This window comes from Camelina sativa, chromosome 19 (genome assembly GCF_030686135.1).
Source record: "Camelina sativa cultivar CO46 ecotype springtype chromosome 19, ASM3068613v1".
Taxonomy (NCBI): Eukaryota; Viridiplantae; Streptophyta; class Magnoliopsida; order Brassicales; family Brassicaceae; genus Camelina; species Camelina sativa.
In genome coordinates, this window is record NC_141898.1 from 6,837,018 (window position 1) to 6,860,093 (window position 23,076).

The 23,076-nt window shown below is 31.3% G+C and overlaps 2 protein-coding genes across 3 annotated transcripts; both read left to right on the forward strand.

Moving 5' to 3' along the window:
- Positions 1–1,954: 1,954 nt before the first annotated feature.
- Positions 1,955–8,115, forward strand: LOC104779523 (putative leucine-rich repeat receptor-like serine/threonine-protein kinase At3g14840). The gene is made up of 24 exons (XM_010503893.3): positions 1,955–2,329; positions 2,444–2,618; positions 3,152–3,223; positions 3,343–3,411; positions 3,511–3,582; positions 3,693–3,764; positions 3,874–3,945; positions 4,049–4,120; positions 4,210–4,281; positions 4,397–4,468; positions 4,560–4,631; positions 4,723–4,794; positions 4,893–4,958; positions 5,064–5,123; positions 5,207–5,248; positions 5,342–5,382; positions 5,483–5,868; positions 5,946–6,141; positions 6,237–6,398; positions 6,487–6,605; positions 6,689–6,899; positions 7,002–7,239; positions 7,322–7,472; positions 7,563–8,115. The coding sequence occupies exons 1-24, from the start codon at positions 2,230–2,232 to the stop codon at positions 7,965–7,967; spliced, it is 3,069 nt and encodes a 1,022-aa protein (XP_010502195.2). The 5' UTR covers positions 1,955–2,229; the 3' UTR covers positions 7,968–8,115.
- A 625-nt stretch (positions 8,116–8,740) lies between these two features.
- LOC104765298 (putative leucine-rich repeat receptor-like serine/threonine-protein kinase At3g14840) lies at positions 8,741–22,390 on the forward strand. Of its 2 annotated transcripts, none has more exons than XM_087502849.1 (24): positions 8,741–9,035; positions 9,130–9,283; positions 17,316–17,387; positions 17,514–17,582; positions 17,669–17,740; positions 17,841–17,912; positions 18,008–18,079; positions 18,161–18,232; positions 18,331–18,402; positions 18,518–18,589; positions 18,674–18,748; positions 18,841–18,912; positions 19,324–19,389; positions 19,486–19,548; positions 19,634–19,675; positions 19,755–19,795; positions 19,884–20,257; positions 20,334–20,526; positions 20,604–20,756; positions 20,845–20,963; positions 21,049–21,259; positions 21,343–21,580; positions 21,661–21,811; positions 21,903–22,390. In XM_087502849.1, the coding sequence occupies exons 1-24, from the start codon at positions 8,921–8,923 to the stop codon at positions 22,269–22,271; spliced, it is 3,009 nt and encodes a 1,002-aa protein (XP_087358975.1). In that variant the 5' UTR covers positions 8,741–8,920; the 3' UTR covers positions 22,272–22,390. The 2 variants fall into 2 exon arrangements, 1 of the variants encoding a protein (XP_087358975.1); XR_015591507.1 differs by having other exon boundaries at positions 8,802–9,035; positions 20,306–20,526.
- Positions 22,391–23,076: the final 686 nt, after the last annotated feature.

Genomic DNA, 23,076 nt, shown 5'->3' on the forward strand with positions numbered 1-23,076 from the left:
CTAACTCTTATTATAAGAGTGGCTTTGACTTGTCTACGACTACGAGATTTATTCTTTGATCCGAAGGTTCAATGAACGAATACGGATGGTTCGGAACTAATAAGATAAAATATTACGAATTCCAGTTAGAAATTTCCTCTCTTGGAAATTATAAAAGATATAGATGGAAAAGAAAAAAACAAAGTCAAGAGAAAGAAGAAACCAAAATTGAAAATTCTATTAAAAATGCTATAATATAAAATACATAAAAACATGTCACGTTCCAAATTAACATGTGATTTCCAGAACAACAACAGTTGACGCAAACAAGTACTCATTGACTGATAATTGTGTTTAGATTTTATGAATATCCTTCTGAATTTTTGTTTCTTGATATCATCTAATCTACGATTTCTGCAGATAATGCCCACTTCGCTTCAACTATAGTATTTTTTCTTAATAACTTTTCTTTAATAAAAACTACAATAATCTAAGATGAACACCATTCTTCTGTGGTGAAAATATTGACTTGGACGTAGACAAATCTTTTAAACAACACCACATTAATATCCCCTAACGACGTACGTCAACGTTCTTCTGTAATCCAAAAGTTAAAAACTCAACCTTAATTCGTATTAGGCTAGTACCTCATCAAATGATTATTATCATTATTTTCATGCCTATACATCTGCTAGCTAGCAATAACGAAAAGGCAAAAACCAACAAAAATAATGATAATAATAACAATAATGACAAGAAAAATCCTATACTTAGGCAATCCACGTCTTACATTTATGGATTTAACCGAAACAATGTTAGAAGTATCTATGTTTTTCTACGTGTATACCTTACCTATGACTCTATGAGCCAGAATACACTAATTACGACCGCACGTACTTTATTATTTGTTCGCTAAAAAGAAATCTTAAAGTTTCGTTTATTTTTTCTTAGACAGAAAAAAAAAAAAAAAAACGAAGAAAAAGTTGTATGTCTCCATCGTGGAACTTGCTGCGTTAATTATTAGTATTTCGCTTCTTGCAGGTGTGTGGGTCGAAGACTCTACCCGAACTATATAGCGGTATCCAATTGACTATAATAATTTTAGAAAATTAATTATGATACAAGTTCCACCAAATTAAAGCATAATGGTGTTCACAATTACTTCAAACAACTACTAGTATAGTATAGTTAAATGGTTTTTTCATAGGCGATGGAAGCTACGACAAATGTATGGAGATCTCGTTTGCTACACACTAAAAAAAGTTTTTTTTTGTATTTACGATTAAACATCTTAACAAACTGTAAGCTAAAGAATCACTTAATTAAAAACGTTTTTTTCGAATAAATTTTACATTTAAAATATATATATATATATATATATATATATATATATAAAACAGATCAAAAGACCTTATATTAACTCAATTTATATATATATATATATGACATACCATAACCATTGTAATGATAGTCATTGTATAGAAAGACTACTATACCTTCTACAATGGAGCTACCAAACATATAATAAAAGTTACAAAAAAAAAGTTATAATTATCTATGCCTTTTATGATACCAACCAATAATCTCATAATTGGATGAATAGTAAATAGCTCAATTATTCATTCCTTAAGTTTAGAAGAACCAAATCCATTTTTGTTTCTTTCTTTCAAATCACCTATTGACATAGTCATTTTGCTTATTTTATTCCTAATTAAGTCGTCTATAGGAATCAAAAACAATAAACTATACATCAAAGAAAATAATGAAAATTATCTCAAATAAAGAAGAATCAAAACGAATTATTTTTGAAGTGTACAACAAACTCGCTGGCTCCATCTTTGTTTTTCCACACAACCTGACCCACTATGTTTTATGCAAGTAGGCACATTTTAAATCCTATCCTATTCAATTTAAAAAATTGACAATTATTTATTTTAAAAACGATAGAAAAAGGCCACAAAAATATATAAATATTATTCACTTTAAAAATAAAATAAAAAAAGAGTCGTTTTGGTTTAATAAATGTTGACTTACTCATCTCCTCTCCATTTTCTCAAATGTCTTCCGTCTTCCCCCATTCGTCGTCACATTAAGCAAATAAGGCATCCCTCGCTACGCTTCTTCACTCTTCTTCTTTCCATCGCCCAACAAATATCTCTCTCTGCTCCTCCTCTCAACAAATAAATAAGAATCTCCAATTTAATTCCTATTCCATTATTAGATCTTCCACACAAAAATTTGAATGTTGAAATGCCGTTCAATCGACAACTTCTCTTCTTCTTCCTCTTCTTCGTCTCTCTTATACTCTTCTCCGGCTTCGCATCCTCTGCAACATTAGCCCCAGAAGAAGGTATTGTATTTGTTTATATGATACTTATGTGTTTGATGATTCGGTGTTAAACAATTTTGTTCTCTCTCTCTCTCTCTCTCTCTCTCTCTCTCTCTCTCTTTGTAATTTTGGCAGTCGAAGCTTTAAAAAGCGTAGCGACGGCGTTGAAGAAGAGTGATTGGGATTTCTCGGTGGATCCATGCAACGAAACTTCATCTGAAGGCAAATGGAGGACTCCTTATCCCTCTAAGGGCTACGAAAACGCCGTCACTTGTAACTGCTCCTCCGGCATCTGCCACGTCACCAACATGTGCGTTTTTTTTTTCCCTCTCTTCTTCCCTCTTTTTTTTCTTTTTTTTTTTACGTCATAAAATATAAATATTTTAGTTTTAGGCACTGAAGAAATTAAAAAACTATATATATATATATATATTTAGTATTGATGAATTTTAAAAATTTAGACTTTGTTTGAACTTTGAAGTAGTAGGTCTCATTTTCTAAAGCTTATTACTATCCCAATGATTTAATTTAATTTTATTCCACTTGTTTCTTTTTAATCTTTAATACAAGTAGTAGTATAGCTTATAGATGCTTCAATGTGTAGACAATTTTATTGACGCCGTCGCTATTGACCCCTTTTTTTTTTTTTTTGACGCGTCCTTGAATCTTAATATTCTTATTACTGTAGTTATTACGTTACGTCCGTCAATCTAATAATGTTTTACTTTCGGGCTGATTGAAATTGGGCCGACATTATAATGGGCTTATGAATTTGGCAAACCCTTTTTTTAAATCCTGTCTTTTTTTTCTTTCTTTTTCCCTCTTAATTCTTGTTAAACTCAGAACTCTCAAGGGACAAGACCTTCAAGGATCTCTTCCTACAGATCTTTCAGGACTTCCTTTCTTGCAAGTGATGTAAGCAAGCAGAAATATTCACTCACTCACCAATTTTTTTAACCCTCTCTAATGTTCTTCTTATTGTTTCAATATCTGTTAATATAGTAATCTCTCATTTTACTCTTCTTTCTCGACAGTGATCTGAGTAGAAACTATCTCAACGGTTCCATTCCTCCCGAATGGGGATCCTCATCACTTATATACATGTATGAATTTATGACTTTCTCTTTTCATATGCGCTTTATTTATGTGTAGAGGTTGATTGAGGTTTTGTTTTGTTGGCATAATGGTGAAAAATGATGCAGCTCACTACTTGGAAACCGGATTACTGGTCCTATCCCTAAAGAACTTGCAAACCTTACAAACCTTTATAGTCTGTGAGTACACTTTCTTTTATCTCTTGCTCTTCACTAATCTTTCAGATTACTCTTACTTTTGTTTTTTGGTTTATAATTTCCGGAACAACATTTTGTGGTTTTTTTTTTAGTGTCTTGGAATACAACCAAATCTCAGGGAACGTACCGCCGCAGCTCGGAGATCTTCCCAACCTTCAAAGACTGTAAGAAGTTCTACCAGACTGTTACTCTTTTTTCTCTCTTTTTTCTTTAAAAATAAAACCCCAATTATTGGTCTTTGTTGGTGTTGAGACTATGTTTTACTCTTTGTAGGCTTCTTAGCTCAAATTACTTGACCGGGGAAATCCCAAGTTCATTCGCCAAACTTACTACTTTGACTGATTTGTAAGTATTTCTGTGTTTTTATTTGATCATCGAACATATGTTATGTTTTGCTGGACATTTCTGACTTTTTGTTGTATATATATTTTCCTCTCTTGGTGTATAGTCGTATTAGCGACAACCAGTTCACTGGTACTATACCAGATTTCATCCAGAACTGGACAGGACTTGCGAAACTGTAAGCAGTCCTTTCACCTTAATGAGATCTTTCATTTTTCACTTGTTACTTATAAAATATTGAAATGTTTGCTTTGCTTCATCAATCAGGGTTATTCAAGCAAGTGGTTTAGTTGGACCGATCCCTAGGGCCATTGATCTTCTGGGAACCATAACAGACTTGTAAGTACACAAACTTTGCATGTTGGGGTTCATTATTTCCGCCTCTCATCTCATGGGCTGACTCACCACCTTCAATAATGTATATTTAATCTGTTCCAAATTTGAAATTTTGTAGGAGAATCACTGACTTGAGTGGACCTGAATCTCCATTTCCGCCACTAACCAACATGAAATCGTTGAAGTTTTTGTGAGTTTGAGCCTCACACTAGACGAGTTTGGTATTGGTTTCTTCCACCTTCAACTAGCTAACTTCTGTTTATACTCGTTGTTCGTTGCAGGATTCTTAGGAACTGCAACCTTACAGGACACTTACCTGATTATCTTGGAGAGAGGACAACCTTAAAGAATTTGTTAGTAATCTCTTTTTTCTACGGCAAGGATAAAGTCGATTTATCGAAGATGGAAAGGAATTAATCTGACATTGTGAGACTCATTTCGCAGGGATCTTAGCTTTAACAAACTGAGTGGACCAATCCCCGATTCATATGCCGCTCTTTCAAATGTAGATTTCATGTATGATGCTCTTCTCTTCTCTTCTTTCTTCTCTTTCAATAAAAGCTTTCTATCGAGTAATGTTAAACTGAGCTGAAATTTGTTATCCAATCTTGCAGATACTTCACAAGTAACATGTTAAATGGGTTAGTACCAAGTTGGATGGTAGACAAAGGAGACATAATGTGAGTGTTCTTCACCGATATATACACCCATATATATAATCCAATACTTTGTAGTGAAAACAGTAGAACTAACGTTTTCTTTGGTTGTTGTATCTTTTATGGCAGTGATCTTACTTACAATAACTTCTCCAAAGATATTAAAACTGAATGCGAACTAAATGCCGTGTAAGAAGAACAAATGTTATAAACTTCTCATGCCTTTAAAGTCGCTATAAAGCTTATGGTTTCTTGGCTCTTTTTATTTGCAGGAATACGTTTTCAAGAACAAGCCCTTTAGTGACAAATAACTCGTAAGTCTTTTTTACTTCTCATAACATTTCGAAAGCTTTGGATCTATATAAACACTCACTATAATATTGATGTTACGTTCTGTTTTGTTACAGCTCAAATGCTTCGTGTCTGTTTACAATTACCTGTCCTAGAAGTAAGTCTTTGAAGCTATATATGCATTATAAAACCATATTGCTTAATGAATACATTTAGCGTATCTGATTAATCTTCGGTTACTAATCATTTGTTTCCAGCTTTCTACGGCCTTCATATAAACTGTGGTGGTGATGAAATAACAAGCAATGGGACTAAGTATGATGCTGACACAGGGGATAAACAAGGTTTCTATGATAGTAAAAATGGGTGGGTTTCTAGCAACACGGGAAACTTCTTGGATGATGATCGGAGTAACATTGGAGATACCAAATGGTCAAATTCATCAGAACTTAAGATAACAAATTCTAGCATAGATTCTAGGCTTTACACACACGCGCGTCTCTCCGCCATCTCCCTCACGTACTATGCATTGTGTCTGGGAGAAGGAAACTATACTGTTAATCTTCATTTCGCTGAAATTATGTTCAATGGTAACACCACGTATAGCACCTTGGGAAGAAGATTCTTTGACATATTCGTTCAGGTAATTTGATTAAACTTTTTTCTTGATTGTCAGAAATATTGTATTAACGAATCAATTGGCTGGTGTGACATTTGCAGGGTAAACTTGTGGCGAAAGATTTCAATATTGTTGATGAGGCAAAAGGTGTGGGAAAACCTGTGGTTAAGAAATTTCCGGTCACGATTACAAATGGGAAAGTGGAAATAAGATTGCAGTGGGCTGGGAAAGGAACTCAAGCTATTCCTGCGAGAGGTGTATATGGTCCTCTCATATCGGCTGTATCGGTAGATCCAGGTAAGTTTTGCTAAACCTCAAACTATCTCTGAGAGATTTCTCCTTTGTTTGAGTATTTTTGTCTCTTGACTTTATCTCCCATGATCTTGCTCTAGATTTTATTCCACCAAAGGAACCTGGCACTGGATCTGGTGGGGGAAGCTCTATTGGTACTGTGGTTGGTAGTGTAATCGCTTCGACCGTATTTCTTGTGCTTTTAATCGGAGGTATATTATGGTGGAGAGGCTGCTTAAGACCTAAGAGTCAGATGGAAAAAGGTATTCAAATAGCTTTTTAACATTCAAATTCATTTTGTGTTATGTCTCTGTGTTTCTTCCTAAACTCAACTGTCTTTCTTCACCTCAGATTTCAAGAACTTAGATTTCCAGATCAGTTCGTTCTCGTTGAGGCAAATCAAAGTTGCCACGGATAACTTTGATCCTGCAAACAAGATCGGAGAAGGTGGTTTCGGTCCTGTACACAAGGTTAGCATCATACTGTGAAATGACATGTTATGAGAGATGAATGATATATGATCTTTAAGATTTTGTCAATTGTATGAATACAGGGAACATTGACTGATGGAACTGTAATCGCGGTGAAGCAGCTATCGGCGAAATCAAAACAAGGGAATCGAGAGTTCTTGAACGAGATTGCTATGATTTCTGCTCTGCAGCATCCACATTTGGTTAAACTATATGGATGTTGCGTCGAAGGTGACCAGCTCTTGCTAGTTTACGAGTACTTGGAAAACAACAGTCTCGCGCGAGCTCTTTTCGGTTAGTCATTCCTTTTTAAGCATCTCATAGCTTAAAAACGTTCTTTTCAATCCAATTTTTGTTTTGCTCAACAACAATGTTTTTGTTCCTATCAATTTAAAGGTCCTCAAGAGACACAGATACCACTAAATTGGTCAATGAGGCAGAAGATTTGTGTCGGGATAGCGAGAGGATTAGCTTATCTCCACGAGGAATCAAGACTCAAGATCGTACACAGAGACATCAAAGCCACTAATGTATTGCTGGACAAGGATCTAAATCCAAAAATCTCAGATTTCGGTCTTGCTAAGCTTGATGAAGAAGAAAACACACACATCAGCACACGAGTCGCCGGAACATAGTGAGTTAATCAATGACAAATAAGAATTTTCACCTCTATGATATATATATCTTCTAACCAAAACAAACTCCTCTTTTTGCAGCGGATATATGGCTCCAGAATACGCCATGAGAGGCCATTTGACAGATAAAGCCGACGTCTACAGTTTTGGCATTGTGGCTCTGGAAATAGTTCACGGAAAGAGCAACACGAGCTCACGATCCAAAGCCGAGACCTTCTACCTTCTTGACTGGGTAAATCTTCAGTTCACCTCGAAAACCATGAAACATAAACCTTAAACCTTAGATCATTGGATCATATATGTATCTCAATTTCTTCCACAGGTGCACGTTCTAAGGGAGCAAAACAATCTGTTGGAAGTAATAGATCCAAGGCTAGGAACAAGTTACAACAGACAAGAAGCAATGACGATGATTCAGATAGGGATGCTCTGCACCAGTCCAGCTCCGGCTGATAGACCTTCGATGTCGACAGTGGTGAGTATGCTAGAAGGCCATTCAACGGTGAATGTTGCGAAGCTTCTTGAAGCTTCGTTCAACAAAGGAAGTGAAAAAGACGAAGAGAGCGTGAGAGCGATGAAGAGGCATTACGCCATGATAGGTGAGGAGGAGATAACGAACACGACAACCACCGACGGACCTTTCACGTCGTCTTCTACGTCAACCGCAAACGCCAGTGATCTTTACCCTGTCAAGCTTGATTCTGCTTACTGGAACACCAGAACTTAGTTATGGGGGTTCTGTTTTTGTCACAAAATGAAAAGAAAATTATGGAGTAAGTTATTATGACGTTTTTGTATTTTGCTTTTGTAAAGTGTTTTTTTTTTATGATATTTTATCTACGACGATCAGAAGATTACGTTACATGAAACTGAAAGCGAGGCTGTTTATTTATCTTAAGAGAATCGAAAGGTCCTAAAACACTTTGGATGAGATAATGCTGAGCGAAGACATGTACACTTGTACAGTATTGTTGTTCTGTTAACATCTCTTTAAGAACAATAAATACATATATATTATTTAGGACAATTCTCATCAACAAACTAATTCTTTTTTTAACAATAACGCAAAAAAAAGTTTTGTTTCTAAATTTAGCATATTATCTCTAAATTTTCAAAAATGTTACTATTTTTAAAATTAAATCCTAATACCTAAATGCTAAACTCTAGCCCCTCAAAACTATAATTTAAATGTAAAATAAAAAGTCAAAACCCCAAAAATTATAAATAGTAGTATTATAAAAGTCTGTGAAGTATTTGTTAATTTTTGTCTATAAAACTTGTTTTAGTGTTATATTAAGAAATTTAAGAGAAGCAAGAAAATAGTAATTTTTCAATATTATTATTTTAATACAATATATTAATAATAAATAGAGATTGGTTCGATAAAATTAAAATTCTATTTTTGTTATGAAATCGTGAATATATGAAAATAACAATAATTAAAATTGTGGGTATTAAATCGGATGCTTATATATCGTATGTGTGTATTTTTCTTACACCTTTTTTATTTTCTTTGTTAATAACGTTGACTTAGTTTTCTCCTCTTCAGTCGTCGGGCATTCGTGGTCACATCATAGGCAACGCTCGTCTTCACTCTTTCCATGTGACATGTCTCCGTCCTCTCACAATAAAATCTCCATTTTAATTCCATTTCCCAAAAAATAGATCTCTCATTAAAAAATGAATGCTGAAATGTCGTCTAGTGGACAACTTCTCTTCACTTCTTACTTCTTCATTGTTTTCCTTATCTTCTTCTCCGGCTTCGCATCCTCTGCAACATTGCCCAAAGAAGAAGGTATGTGATACGGGTGTTAATGTGTTATACTTATATGTGTGTTTGATGATTCCGTGTAACGATTTGTTTCTCAATCTCTGTGTGAATTTCGCAGTCGAGGCTTTAAAAAGCGTAGCGAAGGCGTTGGAGATGACCAATTGGTTTTTGGAGGGGGATCCTTGCGGAAGGAGTGATCTTAACGCCACTAAGGGCTTCGAAAACGCCGTTAGCTGTAACTGCTCCTCCGACATTTGTCACGTCACCGAGCTGTGCGTTCTTTTTTTTTTTTTTTTTTTTCTTTTTCTTCTTCCTTTTCTCCTTTTTTTTTCTACGTGATAAAATCATACATATTTAAGTTTTAGGCATTGAAGAAACAAAAAAAAGATTATTAATTGATGAATTTTTTAAAATTAGACTTTGTTTGAATTTTAATTATTTTTAAAAATATTATTATTATGGAGATAGTCTCTTATTTTTTTATTAATAGTATCAAGAAACTCTCTTCACTTTTCTATAGTTATTTTTAAAAATTAAATAATACTAGTATTTAATATTTTATTATTTTTAGATAAAAGACTTTTTTTTTTGAACAAACAGATAAACAAAGACTATAGTAAGATATTTTTAGTTATATGCTTGAGCGTGACCACTAAAAATATCTTACTATACTGTAACTAAAAAAACTACAGTAAGATATTTTTATTTTTAAATATACTGTAAAATAACATTTAAAAAAATCTACCGAATTTTTTCTTTATTTCTACAGAAACAGTATTTCTTCTACAAATTTTCAAAAATAATATTATTTAATATAATTATTTTTTAATTTTTAATAGATTTGGATTCATTATTTTCCATTTGAGATAGTGTTTAATTTTGAAAGTTTGTTTTTGAAATATTGTGCTTTTGTGCTAGATTTATAAATAAAACTTATATTTGTGGGACTTTTTTTTTTTTTTTTTTTTTTTTTGTATTTTGACGCGTTCGTGAATCTCTAGTGAAAACTCATTTAGTCGTTTACAAGTACTAGGTTTTCAACCCACGCTACGCGTGGATTTATTTTGATATATTTTGATAAAAATTATATATGATTGATGACGGTAATGAAATATTATCTTATAGAAAACTTTAAATTACTATTAAGGAAAAAATTAAATTTCAGATACACAATTTTTAAAAATATAAAAATCAGTTATATTTTAAAATCATGAATTTAACTCGACGTCCAGGCGAAACAGATCAAACTGGTGACCTCACATATCCTAAACTATTTCTTTGACCACCAGAAAACGGAACAATTTTATAATCATGAATTTATCTCGTTTTTCATATTTAATTGATAGCTATCACCTATGTTTTCGTGTTTTTTATTCAATGTTTTCTTATTCTTCATATTCTTTCTTGTCATTTTCACTGTCAAATTTTATGGTAATTGTCATCATTACTTTTATCGTTCGGTTCTTCGTTATACTCTTTTTCTTGTTCTTCCTCGTCAACTTCTTCACATTCTTCCACTGAAAAACCTTTTTTTTAGATTACCACACAACTTGTTAACCCATCAAACTCCAAAACCAAAATCATATCTTTTCTTATAAAAATTGTGCAATTCATGAAAACCAGCATAGTCAACAAATGCACCTAATTATTGATAATTTCATCCATATTATTCGATTTTAGATCCACACGGTTTGAAACTTCTCAAACCAAAATCCTTACTTGCAGAGAAAGTAATATGAACACATATATAGTTAAAACAATATTTATACTTTTCGTCAATCCTTCTTCTTTAAACTCAAATAATATCAAATCAAAGTCTTGCGACGTCAATCCTTATTTTTTAGACTTGAAAATAAAATTTTACTGCAAAAGTATCAAATCATCTGTAAAGTCATACACAAAAACATGTTTTACAGCTCATAAGATATATAAAGCACAAACGGATATAAGTAAGATATTTTCAAGATATTAAAAATTTATTATATAATATTTTGTAATTCTTAAACTTTTAAATTTTTAATAGAGATTAAAATTTTAAAATGTTTGAATCATGAATTTAACTCGTTTTCATATTTAATTGATCGCTACCACCTATGTTTTTATGTTTTTTATTCAATGTTTTCTTATTCTTCATATTATTTCTTGTCATTTTCATTGTCAAATTTTGTGTTAATTGTCATCGTAACTTTTACCGTTTGATTCTTCATTATACTCGTTTTCTTCTTCTTCCTCGTCAACTTCTTCACATTCTTCCACTGAAAAACCTTTTTTTTTGACTACCACACAACTTGTTAACCCATCAAACTCCAAGAACAAAATCATTTCTTTTCTCATAAAATTTGTGAAATTCATGATTACCAGCATAGTCAACACATGCACCCAATTATTGACAATTTTATCCATATACTTATTTGGTTTTAGATCCATGCGTTTAGAAACTTCTCAAACCAAAATCCTTACTTGGTTTATAATATTTTAAAAACATAATAAAATATACTAATAATTATTTATTTAATATGAATCATATGATATATAGAAATATGAGTACACTATAAGAACATATTAATAATAAATAAATAATATCAATTATATTATATCATCAAATAATATCAACCGTATCATATTATCAAATAACCGTAACCGTTTAACCGTTTGTTAAATGGTTCTGGTTAAGGTTACAAAAATTTCTAACTATAACCGATGGTTAATAAACCTTAACCGTGACAACCGTAACCCTGGTCATGCCTATGTATAGCTAATAAAACATGTGTGTTTGTCGTCCACCTTTCTTCTTTAAACCTCAAAATTTGACTCAAACATCAAATTAAGGTCTTGCGATGTCAATCCTTCTTCCTTAGACCCAAAAATAAAAAAAATAATGAAAGAATATCAACTCATCTATAAAATCATACACAAAATATGTTTTACAGCTCATAAGAAATAAAAAAGCACAAATGTAGATAAATAAGATAATTTATGTTTTGCATCAATATTTATAATATTTTAAACTTTTAAAAGGTTTCGAAATATAAAATTTGAACCTTTTAAAAATTTTAATATTTATAATATTTTAAACTTTTAAAATTTAAAACTTATAATATTTAAAAACTTTTTAAAAGCTAAGAACTTTTAAAAATATTTATAATATTTAAACTTTTAAATTTTTTAAATATTATAATATATTTTTGAAACTGTTTAAAGTTTTAATTTGATCAAATAAAAAATCAGATCAAACCAAATAAAACTTTTAAACTTGGACGCCTGATAAATCGAGCTTTCCTGCTCATTCATTGTTAGAAGCATATTAATCTTATTTATACTGGTTCTGAACCATTCTCTAAAAAATTTATAGCCGATGTGGTATATTGTGCTTAGTTCTTTGATTTCCATAAATTTAAAATTTTTCTTTTTCTAAAAAATTCTGTAAATTCAAAAAATGTTAATGAATGACATGTCAAATCATGATAGGTTCTTTAAAATAATTCTTAATATAGAAAATTCTGTAAATTGTATAAAATGTTAATAAGTGATATGTCAAATTTTTATTGATTGTTTAAAATCCTATGTGGACGGCCTTAGGAGCTTATAGCTCATACTTTTTATTAGTATAGACTAGCTTTTGAACCCACGCGTACATTTGATATATTTTGATAAAAGTTATATATGATTGATTACGGTAATAAAATATTATCTCATAAAAAAAATTAAAATTAGTACTACGGAAAAAAATTAAATTTCAGATACACAATTTTTTAAAATATAAAAATCAGTTGTGTTATAAAATCAAATCTGATTAACAAAATCATAAATTTAACTTGACGTCCAGGCGAGGCAAATCAAACTGATGACGTCACATATCCTAAACCATTTTCTTTGACCACCAGAAAAACGAAACAATTTTATAATCATGAATTTAACTCGTTTTCATATTTAATCGATCGCTACCACATATGTTTTCGTGTTTTTTATTCAATGTTTTTTATTTTTCATATTCTTTCTTGTCATTTTCATTGTCAAATTTTGTGTTAATTGTCATCGTAACTTTTACTATTTGGTTCTTCGTTATACTCTTTTTCTTCTTCTTCCTCGTCACCTTCTTCACATTCTTCCACTGAAAAACCTTTTTTTAGACTACCACACAACTTGTTAACCCATCAAACTCCAAGAACAAAATCATGCATTTTCTCATAAAATTTGTGAAATTCATGATTACCAGCATAGTCAACACATGCACCCAATTATTGACAATTTTATCCATATACTTATTTGGTTTTAGATCCACGCGTTTAAAAACTTCTCAAACCAAAATCCTTACTTGGTTTATAATATTTTAAAAACATAATAAAATATACTAATAATTATTTATTTAATATGAATCATATGATATATAGAAATATGAGTACACTATAAGAACATATTAATTATAAATAAATAATATCAATTATATTATCTCATCAAATAATATCAATCGTATCATATTATCAAATAACCGTAACCGTATATAACAGTAACCGCTTGAACAGTAACCGTATTTAAACGTAACCTTTTAACTGTTTGTTAAACGGTTATGGTTAAGGTTACAAAAATTTCTAACCATAGCCGATGGTTAATAAACCTTAACCGTGACAACTGTAACCTTGGTCATGCCTATGTATAGCTAATAAAACAAGTGTGTTTGTCGTCCATCTTTCTTCTTTAAACCTCAAAATTTGACTCAAAAATCAAATTAAGGTCTTGCGATGTCAATCCTTCTTCCTTAGACCCAAAAATAAAAAATTAATGAAAGAATATCAACTCATCTATAAAATCATACACAAAAATATATTTTACAGCTCATAAGAAATAAAAAGCACAAATGTAGATAAATAAGATAATTTATGTTTTGCATCAATATTTATAATATTTTAAACTTTTAAAAGGTTTCGAAATATAAAATTTGAACCTTTTAAATTTTTTTAATATTTATAATATTTTAAACTTTTAAAATTTAAAACTTATAATATTTAAAAACTTTTAAAAGCTAAGAACTTTTAAAAATATTTATAATATTTAAACTTTTAAATTTTTTAAATATTATAATATTTTTTTGAAACTGTTTAAAGTTTTAATTTGATCAAATAAAAAATCAGATCAAACCAAATAAAACTTTTAAACTTGGACGTCTGATAAATCAAGCTTTCCTGCTCATTCGTTGTTGAAAGCATATTAATCTTATTTATACTGGTTTTGAACCATTGTCTAAAAAATTTATAGCCGATATGGGATATTGTGCTTAGTTCTTTAATTTCCATAAATTTAAAATTTTCCTTTTTCTGAAAAATTCTGTAAATTTAAAAAATATTAATGAATGACATGTCAAATCATGATAGGTTGTTTAAAATAATTCTTAATATAGAAAATTCTGGAAATTGTATAAAATGTTAATAAGTGATATGTCAAATTTCTATTGGTTGTTTAAAATCCTATGTAGACGGCCTTAGGAGCTTATAACTCCTACTTTTTATTAGTATAGATTTTGTCAAAAAATAATAATATCTATACTAGTATTTTTGTAGAATATTTTGACAATTAAATCTGTTTTGGAAAATATTAGCATTGAGTGCCATGAAATGTTTATATCCATATCCAAACAACTTTAATTAAATTTCTACTATCCTTATAACCAAACACAATTAAAATATTTAAATATTTATATATATATAATGTTCTTCTATTAATATAAATATTTATAAGATATATTACATATTTAAACTTTTTATTCTCCTATCATTTTGTTTGAATTTAATTTTTAATTGTTGTGAATCATCATATAATACATAATGTTAATAATTTTTTTTCTTTTTTTGCATATATTATGATTTGAATCTTTTTAAGGAAAAAAGAGTGCTACCTATACAAATTATGCAACGCATAATCACACATGTCAAGTATAACATTGTATCATCAACTATACGAAGTAGATATATTGCATGACCACATGCATAGATTATATGATATTGGTGGTTAACACCATAAACATACAATTCTGGTATACTGGTTAACTGACTTCGACATTGACCAATATTGACAAAAAAAATACTCCAATTTTTTTATGTATAGTATTAAAAACCAAAATAAGAAATTGCTAGATTAAATAGTATATGGTTTTTTAAATTAACACATATTCTATATTCTATACTATATAACTAAATATTTTTTATATATCTTGAATGTATTCATTAGTACTTTTAGTTTCGAAGCTAAACTAATAGTTATATAAAAATTATTTTGAATACATGTATATATATATATATATATTTTTTTTTTTTTAATTTTGCTACTTTCAAATATATTGTTTTGCATTATATTTTTATCATGTTGAACACATAACGTCATATAGCTCATGCATGTGACTATATAATATATATATTTTGTATAGTTGAGTATACAATAGTATACTTCGCATGCGTGACCATGCATTCTCCCATTGTTCATGTAGCTAGCAATTTTTTTTTTTCAAACGGACATATATTACTCAATTAATAAAAAAGTGTATGTTTAACATTCATATATAGTAAATTTACCGTACATAGTAAATTTAAATGTTTAAAAAGGTTAAAATATAAAATTGAAATATCTGAACTTAATAAAAAGTTTAAATTTATGAATAACACAGACGAGTTATATTGCATGATATGTTATATATATGATGGGACAATTTTGAATAATAATAAGAAAAATTAAAATATCATTACTCTGATACTTTAATACGGATTATATTGCAGGACGAGTTATATGATATGACAGAGTTGAATTGTTAATACTAAAAAATAAAATATCATTAATACGATATTTCAATATAGGTTAAGTTCTCACTTTACTATTTTAATAACACCATTATAAGATATATCGAATCAAACTGATTTAATTAAGATTGTATTAAACAAAAATTATTGTGCGGTATACCGTATATTATATACTAAATCACTAGAATTAACAAAATATTACATTAGCAAAATTAATATTAAAATAATACATTAAAAAAAATTAAAGTCAAAATTTGCCTCGCCAATCTATTCCTTATTTACTTTCATGTTGATTAAAATTGGATCGAAATATAATGGGCTAAAAATACTTGGGTTTCGTGTTTTTTATTTATTTATTTTAGCTAGTCAGAATCTGCCACTTAATAAAAAGAGTTAAAAATAACATTTTAGTAACATCCATATAAAAAAACTAACAATATACTATTTTATGTTTCGAGTTTGCAAGGTTATGTATCGGTTTGACTTTATAAAAAACGTGATAGGGTTTAGATTTTTTAAATTAAACAATATTATATGTCGACTTATGTTTATATAAGAGGATTATGATTTATATTTTACAGTTAAACGAGATTATATATCGATTTAGAATGATAAAAAAATAGACTTATATGTTGTTCGGGTTTATAAAAAAGGAATATGGTATAGATTTTACAGTTAAACGAGATTATATGTTGATTTAGGTTTAGAGAAGATTAGATTTAACAATTAAATAATGTTATATGTTGATTTGAGTTTATATGAGAAATTTAGGTTTTATATTTTAGAAATAAACGAGATTATGTGTTGGTTTAGGTTTAAATAAAGTACTTCCTCCATTTCAATAAACGAAGTTCCAAAAATAGCACTATTTGATACAATTACGAGATTTTTTTGTTTTGTTTGAGTTTTCTATTTTATTTTTACGATATAATTTTGAGAGGTAGAGTTTTGTATTTAGAGGTTAGGGTTTAAGTCTGAAACGTGGTAGTATTTTTAGAACTTTAGAGATGATGTGATTATTTTGTAAGAATTGCCATTTTTAAGTATGTTTTATTTGTTTATTTTTTCATTTATGCTTAAATGTAATATGATGACATGGTGGTGCAATTTGATTGGCTTAAACCAGAGAGGCTGAATAAAATGATTTACATTAGGTGTGAACCCAAATGTTGTTCTAATGGGCTTATGATTTGTGCCAACAGTTTTTTAAAAGTCAGTTTTCACATATTGCAAAAATAAAGTTTATTTCCAAATTTAGCAGATTAATTTTAAAATTCCAAAAATAGCAACATATTTTAAAATCAAACCTTAAATTCTTAACACTAAACCCTACCAACTATACACAAATCTTAAAAAAAATCTAAAAATAAATTTAAAATAATATAATTACCACAATTGGTACTATTTTTGTGGAGTGTAGGTATAATTGTCCATAAAACTTATTTTAGTGTTATTTTAAAGTATTTCTTTTTTATTTAAAGCATGTTTTTCTTTTTCCGTCTTAATCTTGTGTAAACAGAATTCTTAAGTCACAGAGCCTTCGAGGATCTCTTCCTACTGATCTTTCAGGACTTCCTTTCTTGCAAGGGCTGTAAGCAGAAGATTCACTCACCAGTTTTCATTTTTTACCGTCTATAATGTTCTTATTGTTTTGTTATCTGCTAGTATCTCTCATTAACTAACTTAACTGTCGTCACACTCTCTTCTTTCTCGACAGTGATCTGACTAGAAACTATCTCAGCGGTTCCATTCCTCCCGAATGGGGAGCCTCATCACTTGTAAACATGTATGAATATATATACATATATGCCTTTCTCTTTTCATATGCGCTTTATTTATGTATAGAGGTTGATTGAGTTTTGTTTAATGCAGCTCAATACTTGGAAACCGGATTACTGGTCCTATCCCAAAAGAACTTGCAAACCTTACAAACCTTTTTAGTCTGTGAGTACACTTCTTTTATCTCTCGCTCTTAACTATTGTTTCAGACTACTCTTAACTTTTGTTTTGGTTTATAATTTTCGGAAAATTTTGGGTATTTTAGGATCCTGGAATGCAACCAAATCTCAGGGACGTTACCGCCAGAGCTCGGAAATCTACCCAACATTCAAAGGCTGTAAGAAAAGTTTTCCAAGTTCCCAAACTGTTCCTTTAAAAAAAAAACAATTATTGGTCTTTGTTGGTGTTGAGACTATGTTTTACTCTTTGTAGGCTTCTTAGCTCAAACTACTTGACCGGGGAAATCCCAAGTACATTCGCCAAACTTACTAATTTGACTGATTTGTAAGTATTTCTGTGTTTTTATTTGATCATCGAACATATGTTTGCTGGAGATTTTCTGACTTTTAGTTTTATATATATTAGTCGTATTAGCGACAACCAGTTCACTGGTACTGTACCAGATTTCATCCAGAACTGGACAAGACTTGAGAGACTGTAAGCAGTCCTTTCAGCTTAATGAGATCTTTCATTTTTCGATGTCCGTATTGGATACTTATAAAATATTGAAATGTTTGCTTTGCTTCATCAATCAGGGTTATTCAAGCAAGTGGTTTAGTTGGACCGATCCCTAGGGCCATTGATCTTCTGGGAACCATAACAGACTTGTAAGTACACAAACTTTGCATGTTGGGGTTCATTATTTCCGCCTCTCATCTCATGGGCTGACTCACCACCTTCAATAATGTATATTTAATCTGTTCCAAATTTGAAATTTTGTAGGAGAATCACTGACTTGAGTGGACCTGAATCTCCATTTCCGCCACTAAGCAACATGAGATCGTTGAAGCTTTTGTGAGTTTGAGCCTCAGACTAGACGAGTTTGGTATTGGTTTCTTCCACCTTCAACTAGCTAACTTCTGTTTATACTCGTTGCAGGATACTTAGGAACTGCAACCTTACAGGACACTTACCTGATTATCTTGGAGAGTTGAGGACAACCTTAAAGAATTTGTTAGTAATCTCTTTTTTCTACGGCAAGGATAAAATCGATTTATCGAAGATGGAAAGGAATTTAATCTGACATTGTGAGACTCATTTCGCAGGGATCTTAGCTTTAACAAACTGAGTGGACCAATCCCCGTGTCATATGCCGCTCTTTCAGATGTAGATTTCACGTATGCTCTCCTCATCTTTTCACTGTTTCACTAGAAGCTTTCTATGGACCAATGAAAATTTTGGCCAATGGATGCTAATTTTTAAATCAGTTTTTGGATTTAGTTTTTAGTTTTTAGATTTTAGATTTTAGTTTCAGATTTTGCCATTAGTTTTTTTGTATGGAAAGTCTAAAAAAAATGATTTTTGGTTTTTGAGAAAAATTAACGTAAAGAATCAAAAACTAGATTTCCTAAATTATAGGATGATTAAAAATCTAGAATCGTGGAAGCACAAAATAGTTTACCTAAATTTTAGGAAAACCAAAATTTTAAAATCTTGATTGGTACGAAAATGAGTTTTTGAAAAACAAAAACCAAAATCTCTTTCAAAATCTACCAAACATTCAAGGCCTTTGTTTTGTGACCTTGCAGATATTTTACAAGTAACATGTTAAACGGGGAAGTACCAAGTTGGATGGTAGACAAAGGAGACACGACGTGAGTTTTTTTCAACTATGTATATATATAGATTATTTTTGTAGTGACAACAGACGATGTAACATTTTTCTTCGGCTGTTCTTTCTTTAATTGCAGTGATCTTGCTTACAATAACTTTTCCAAAGAAATCAGAACTGAAGTATGTCAAGAACAATACGTGTAAGAAGGACAATAAACATTTCAACTTCTTATGCCTTCGAATTCGTAATTAAGCTTACGGTTTCTTGATTCTTTTTATTTGCAGGAATACGTTTTCAAGCACAAGCCCTTTAGTGACAAATAACTCGTAGTTATCATAAATTTTAAAAGATTTGGATCTATATAACACTCACTAGAATATTGATATACGTTTTGTTTTGATACAGCTCAAATGTTTTCTGTCTGAGCAAATATGTCTGTCCTAAAAGTAAGTCTTTAAAGCTATATATTACAAAACCATGTCGCTTAACACCTATCTGATTTATTTTCTGTGATTCCATATCATTTGTTCTCAGCTTTCTTCGGCCTTCATATAAACTGTGGTGGTAATGAAATAACAAGCAATGGGAGTTTGTATGATGCTGACACATGGGACGCACCGGGTTTCTATGATAGTAAAAACGGGTGGGTTTCTAGCAACACGGGAAATTTCTTGGAAGATGATCGGAGTAACAATGGAAAAACCATATGGTCGAGTTCATCACAGCTTGATATAACAAATTATATCATAGATTTTAGGCTTTATACACACGCGCGTCTCTCGGCCATCTCCCTCACTTACTACGCATTGTGTCTTGGAGAAGGAAAGTATACGGTTAATCTTCATTTTGCTGAAATTATGTTCGATGCAAACAATTTGGGACGAAGATTCTTTGACATATACGTTCAGGTAATTTGATTAAACGTTTTCTTGATTGTCAGAAATATTGTTTTAAAGAGTCAATTGGCTGGTGTGATATTTGCAGGGTATACTTGTGGCGAAAGATTTCAATATTGTTGATGAGGCAGGTGTGGGAAAAACTGTGGTCAAGAATTTTCCGGTCACGATTACAAATGGGAAACTGGAAATAAGGTTGCAGTGGGCTGGGAAAGGAACTCAAGCTATTCCTGTGAGAGGTGTATATGGTCCTCTCATATCTGCTATATCGGTAGATCCAGGTAAGCTTTGCTAACCTCAAACTATCGGTAAATCCTGGTAAACTTTGCTAAACCTCAAACTATATATCTTGCTCTAGATTTTGATCCACCTGGCACTGGATCTGGTGGGGGAAGTTCTGTTGGTACTGTGGTTGGTAGTGTAATCGCTTCGACAGTGTTTCTTGTGATTTTAATCGGAGGTATATTATGGTGGAGAGGCTGCTTAAGACCTAAGAGTCAGATGGAAAAAGGTACTTAAATAGTTTTCTAACATTCAAATTCATTTTGTGTTATGTCTCTTTGTTTCTTCCTAAACTCAACTGTGTTTCTTCACCTCAGATTTCAAGAACTTAGATTACCAGATCAGTTCGTTCTCGTTGAGACAAATCAAAGTTGCCACGGATAACTTTGATCCTGCAAACAAGATCGGAGAAGGTGGTTTCGGTCCTGTACACAAGGTTAGCATCATACTGTGAAATAACATGTTATGAGAGATGAATGATATATATGATCTTTAAGGTTTTGTCAATTGTATGAATACAGGGAACATTGACTGATGGAACTGTAATCGCGGTGAAGCAGCTATCGGCGAAATCAAAACAAGGGAATCGAGAGTTCTTGAACGAGATTGCTATGATTTCGGCTCTGCAGCATCCACATTTGGTTAAACTATACGGATGTTGTGTCGAAGGTGAACAGCTTTTGCTAGTTTACGAGTACTTGGAAAACAACAGTCTAGCGCAAGCGCTTTTCGGTAAGTATAGCTTAAAAACGATTCTTTCCAATCCAGATTTCGTTTTCCTCTAAAACGATGTTTTTGCTCCTATCGATTTAAAGGTCCTCAAGAGACACAGATACCACTAAACTGGCCAACAAGGCAGAAGATTTGTGTCGGGATAGCGAGAGGATTAGCTTATCTCCATGAGGAATCAAGACTCAAGATCGTACACAGAGATATCAAAGCCACTAATGTCTTGTTGGATAAGGAACTGAACCCAAAGATTTCGGATTTTGGTCTTGCTAAGCTTGACGAAGAAGAAAACACACACATCAGCACACGAGTCGCTGGAACATAGTGAGTCAATCAGTGACAAATAAGAATTTTCACCTCTGTGAGATATATCTTCTAACCAAAACAAACTTCTCTTTTTGCAGCGGGTATATGGCTCCAGAATACGCCATGAGAGGCCATTTGACAGATAAAGCCGACGTCTACAGTTTTGGCATTGTGGCTCTGGAAATAGTTCATGGAAAGAGCAACACGAGCTCACGATCCAAAGCCGAGATCTTCTACCTTCTTGACTGGGTAAAATATCATCAGTTCACCTCCAAAACCCTGAAACATAAACCTTAAACCGCAGATCATTGCATCATATGTATCTCAATTTTTTCCACAGGTGCACGTTCTAAGAAAGCAAAACAATCTGGTGGAAGTAATAGATCCAAGGCTGGGAACAAGTTACAACAGACAAGAAGCAATGACGATGATTCAGATAGGGATGCTCTGCACCAGTCCAGCTCCGGCTGATAGACCTTCGATGTCGACGGTGGTGAGTATGCTAGAAGGCCATTCAACGGTGAATGTTGAGAAGCTTCTTGAAGCTTCGGTCAACAAAGGAAATGAAAATGACGTAGAGAGCGAGAGAGCGATGAAGAAGCATTACGCCATGATATGTGAGGAGGATATAACGAACACGACAACCACCGACGCCAGCGATCTTTACCCTGTGAAGCTTGATTCTGCTTCCTGGAACACCAGAAATTAGTTATGGATTCTGTTTTTTCCAAAAAAAAAAAGGAAAATTATGGAGTAAGTTGTTATGACGTTTTGTATTTTACTTTTTGTAAAATTTATTTTCATGATAATTAAGTATAATTAAGACAATTAGATGATTACGTTACATGAAACAGAAAATGAGGCTATTTATTAGGAGTAATTGATCTTAAGAGAATCAAAAAGGTCCTAAAACAGTTTAGATAATGCTGAGTGAAGCAAGACAAGTATATTGTTGTTCTGTTACATCTTTTTATACTATGACGTATGGTTTGGCTTTTACTTTCTTAAACATAATCAAAAATGAATTTCAAAATTATCATTAAGAATCAAGATAAACTTCATCCGGCTTAGTATATTTACTATGTAGTACTATAATGATAATGCAGAAAAAAAAACCCTTCCAATTGCAAAAATATGGCTGTGTAGAGATAGAAATTTGTTTATTTCTGAGGTTTCATAAATTTGATTGGTAATTTAGTATTATTACCTTGCATATATTGTCTAAATTTAAAAGAAAAATCATTTTCAAATTTCTTAAAATAAATTATTGTTAAAATATTAATTGCACCGATTATGGCATTATTGTATCTATATATATCCCCTTAATATGATTGTTTCAGTCAACCATCCTATTTTTAATTAAATACATTTTATGATACATTTAATAAGAATTACATTATTTGGCTTAAGCTTAACCAGAACAATTATTTTGGATTTTAATAAGAGAGACCGAATAAACTGTTGGTCTGTTAACATCGGTTTCTCTATGGACAAATGATTTGGCTTGTACTAGT